The following is a 4308-nucleotide window of genomic DNA, read 5'->3' as shown; positions in this document are numbered from 1 at the left end:
CCACCATTATGGCCATTGGGGCTGCAGAGTTAGCCCTGAAAGATTCTGACTGGCATCCTCAATCAGAAGCCGATCGAGTGGCTACTGGCGTTGCAATTGGCATGGGAATGGTTCCTCTTGAAGTTGTTTCTGAAACTGCTTTGATGTTTCAGACAAAAGGTTACAGTAAAGTCAGCCCATTCTTTGTCCCGAAGATTCTGGTCAATATGGCAGCAGGGCAGGTCAGCATTCGATATAAACTCAAGGGCCCCAATCATGCAGTGTCTACAGCCTGTACCACAGGAGCTCATGCCGTGGGAGACTCTTTTAGATTTATAGCCCATGGTGATGCTGATGTGATGGTGGCTGGAGGTGCAGATTCTTGCATTAGCCCTTTATCTCTCGCTGGGTTTTCCAGAGCCCGTGCTCTGAGCACAAACTCTGATCCTAAGCTGGCCTGTCGGCCGTTTCACCCCAAGAGAGATGGTTTTGTAATGGGAGAAGGTGCAGCTGTGATGGTACTGGAGGAACACGATCATGCTGTTCAACGAGGGGCCCGGATCTATGCAGAAGTTTTGGGCTATGGCCTCTCAGGTGATGCCGGTCACATAACTGCACCTGATCCCGAAGGAGAAGGCGCCTTAAGGTAAAGACTTGCTGTTTTATTTAAAATATTTCTTCACATAAGGCATCTTAATTGGAATCTCAAATTAGGGGAAATTGTAGTATCTGCCTCTGGTACACAGTATCTTTGGTGTTTTTCCATTTTAAAAAGGTTTTGAATTCTTTGCTTGAACACGTTTGAAATATTTGAAAGCTTTTAACCATCCTTAATAAAAATTGGACTTTAGTTAAGGCCAGTAAAGTTTTGAGAAAGGCCATGTGTGTCTTTGCCAACTTTTCATACTTTCAATTGTGCTTAACAACTGTCAGAGTGCTCCCTCCCACAGTCCTCCTCTTTGGCCCTTCATCAGACTCAGACAGTAAAGTCAAACCTTTCTTCTAGTTGTGTCTGGTCTCTGCACCATTTCAACAGGGTTCTACTATTACTAAATCAGGACTTCCTAACTTGTAACTATCCAGGGATATTAAAATGCAGATTCCGATTCTAGGTCTAGGGTGGTGGTTGAGATTCTGCATTTCTAACAATCTCCCATGATGCCGATGCTGATGCTGCTGGTCTGAGGACCACACTTTGAAAAACAAGTTGATATTGCATAAGAGATAATTAAGTTAAAAAAATCCGTTAATGTGTTAGCTAATAGGTTAGCCTGCTTAGATCGTAATTTTTTTTTTTTTTGTTTATTTTTGACAGAGTGCGAGCAGGGAAGGGGCAGAGAGAGACAGAGAGAGAGAGAGAGAGGGAGAGAGAGAGAGAGAGGGAGACACAGAATCCAAAGCAGGCTCCAGGCTCTGAGCTGTCAGCACAGAGCCCGATATGGGGCCCAAACTCACAAACCGCGAGATCGTGACCTGAGCTGAAGTTGGACGCTTAACCGACTGACCCACTCAGGCACCCCGATCATATTATGTTTTAACCAGTCAAATTGACCAGGGGTTGGCAAACCTTTTCTGTAAAGGGACAAAGAGTATTTTCAGCTTTGTGGACCATGGGGTCTCTGTCACAGTTACTCAATTCTGTCTTCTCTTGTGAAAGCAGCCATAGACAATACATAAATGAATGGGCATGATCTAGTGAAACTGGAGTTTGCCCTTGAACAAGGGGTCACTGACCCCCACGCAGTCAAAAATTTAATGTATAACTTTTGACTCCTCCAAAACTTAACTAATAGCCTACTGTTGACAAAAAAGCCTTACTGGTAACATAAACAGTCAATGAGCACATATTTTATATACATATTATGTACTGTATTCTCACATGGTAAGCTAGAGACAAGAAAATGTTATTAAGAAAATCATAAAGAAGAGAAAATACATTTACAGAATAGTTACGTAAAAAATCCGCAAGTGGACCCACCCATATTATTTAAGGGTCAACTGTATTTGTAAAAGCAGGTATCTGGCTAGAGCCATAGTTTACTGACCCACTGAATTATCCTTTTGAGTTTCAGTAAGTAGTTGCTGGTGCTAGAAATGTCAAACATAGTAGCCAGCTAGATGCAGAAATAGTTGTATTTAGGTGAAAGTTCAAATTACACTCTAAGCTGCCTCTTAAGGAAATATATGCAACCCAGAGATCAGGATCTAAAAAAGAGGGTGTTGACATTCCTGAGATTTTCAAAGGTTCTTCGAGAGAAAAGTTTTATTTTTGTATTTGTTTGTTTGTTTTGGCTTGGGTTTATAATTGCTCACTTACTTAGAATTCTTATAGCCTAAATAGAATTTTGAAAGGTTATTTGTTAAAAACGTTTATTTATTTTGAGAGAGAGAGTGTGAGCGGGGTAGGGGCAGAGAGTGAGAGAGAGAGAATCCCAACTAGAGCCTGACGCAGGCCTGTGAGATAATGACCCGAGCTGAAATCGAGTCGGACGCTCAACCGGCTGAACCCCCCAGGTGCCCCTTGAAAGGTTATCTGAAGCACCAAAGTATTGGTACAGACATTTTTAGATTATTGGGAAATATGCCAAGTTTTACATTTAAATATGAGAAGAAAATTGAAACATGGTTATAAAATTTTTCTCCCTATTTGGAATCACTACACACACACACACACACACACACACATCCCACTGATGAAAGATTCCTAGGGTGGCTCAGTCAGTTGGGTGGTTGGGCCTCTGCCTTTGGCTCAGGTCATGATCTCACAGTTGGCGAGTATGAGCCCCGCATCGGGCTCTGTGCTGTCAGCGCACGGCCTGCTCTGGTTCATCTGTCCCCTCTCTCTCCCCGTCTCCTGCTCCTGCTTGCTGTTCCTCTTAAAGAATAAACATTAAAAAATAAGAAAGGGGAGGGGAGGGGAGGGGAGGGGAGGAGGGAGGGAGGAAGGAAGGAAGGAAGGAAGGAAGGAAGGAAGGAAGAAAGAAAGAAAGAAAGAAAAAGATTGCTAGAAGAAAAACTATTCTAGGCTGAGTCAATGTGGTTTTTCTCCCAGGGAAAGATATCAATCCAAATAAATGGAAATATATTTTATTGGAGGTTTTAAAACCTGTAGGCTTGTGTATTTATCTCATGGTGTTGAATTAGTCCATTAGTCCAGGGTACTAGGCAGGTGGCATGCTAATGCATATGGTAATCCAAGTTGGGGTTTTGTTATTAGAGCAAAAGATTCTTTTTATCCTGTATATATGTGTATTTCTTTCTCATAGGCCATATAATGACTCGTGTGTTAAAATTAGACTTAGTTCTGATCATTTTTTCCCCTATTTTATTAGATGTATGGCTGCAGCTGTAAAAGATGCAAGTGTACAACCTGAAGAGATATCCTATGTCAATGCACATGCTACTTCCACACCATTGGGAGATGCTGCTGAAAACAAAGCTATCAAACACCTTTTCAAAGACCATACCCGTGCCCTTGCGGTTTCTTCAACTAAGGGAGCCACGGGACATCTGTTGGGAGCTGCAGGGGCAGTTGAGGCAGCTTTTACTGCCCTGGCTTGTTATTATCAAAAACTACCACCTACTTTAAACCTGGATTGTACAGAACCAGAATTTGATCTCAATTATGTTCCACTAAAGGCACAAGAATGGAAAATTGAGAAAAGACGTATTGGACTCACCAATTCCTTTGGTTTTGGTGGTACTAACGCAACACTTTGTATTGCTGCCATGTAGGGCAAATCTTTTTTTTTTTTTTTTTCTTTTTTAGGGGCAAATCATTTGTAATTAGACATTGATTTTTAAAAATGTTATAAACTATCTTAAGTGAAGAAATAAAATGTCTATAGAAATGTATCAATATTTATCTCTATATATCTATATAGATATATATATTAATGCCCAGATAACCTTTATCTGTGTCAGGATTTTTCACCCCTGCCACTACTGATATCTTGGGCAGGATAATTCTTTGTTGGGGGAAGGGGAGGTGTCCTATATATTATCAGATGCTTTGCAGCATCCTTGTCTTGACCCACAAGATTCTAGTAGCACCCTCTTCTCTAGTTGTGACAACCAAAAATGTCTCTAGACCTTGCCAGGTGTTTTCTGGGTGGCAAAATAGTCCCCGTATGAGAAACACTGATCTATATTTTCCTCATACTCTTGGTCAAACAACTCTTTGATATTTCACCTGCTCTTGTCCCTTCCACAAACATTTGGTGAGTAGCTGCTCTGTGCTAGGCAAGGTTGTTGCACTGTACCACCCCAGGCTTACCATTTGCATACAACATAAGGAGAAGGAACGTGCATATAACTGGGAGTTTGCAT

The 4308-nt window shown here is 41.5% G+C and overlaps 1 protein-coding gene across 1 annotated transcript in view; it reads left to right on the top strand.

Moving 5' to 3' along the window:
* OXSM (3-oxoacyl-ACP synthase, mitochondrial) overlaps positions 1 to 3763 on the top strand; it is a 4565-nt gene extending 802 nt beyond the window's left edge. The window contains exons 1-2 of the mRNA XM_047099423.1: positions 1 to 625; positions 3312 to 3763. The exon at positions 1 to 625 is cut by the window's left edge and continues 802 nt beyond it. Coding sequence (XP_046955379.1) covers positions 1 to 625; positions 3312 to 3714 — 1028 coding nt within the window. The 3' untranslated portion in view covers positions 3715 to 3763. The remainder of the gene's footprint in view (positions 626 to 3311) is intronic.
* The last annotated feature ends 545 nt before the right edge of the window (positions 3764 to 4308 follow it).

Source organism: Lynx rufus, unplaced genomic scaffold, assembly GCF_022079265.1.
Source record: "Lynx rufus isolate CCGP_SWC_20201006 ecotype Redwood Valley unplaced genomic scaffold, mLynRuf1.p SCAF_5, whole genome shotgun sequence".
Lineage (NCBI taxonomy): Eukaryota > Metazoa > Chordata > Mammalia > Carnivora > Felidae > Lynx > Lynx rufus.
This window is presented reverse-complemented; position numbering and strand designations above follow the sequence as displayed.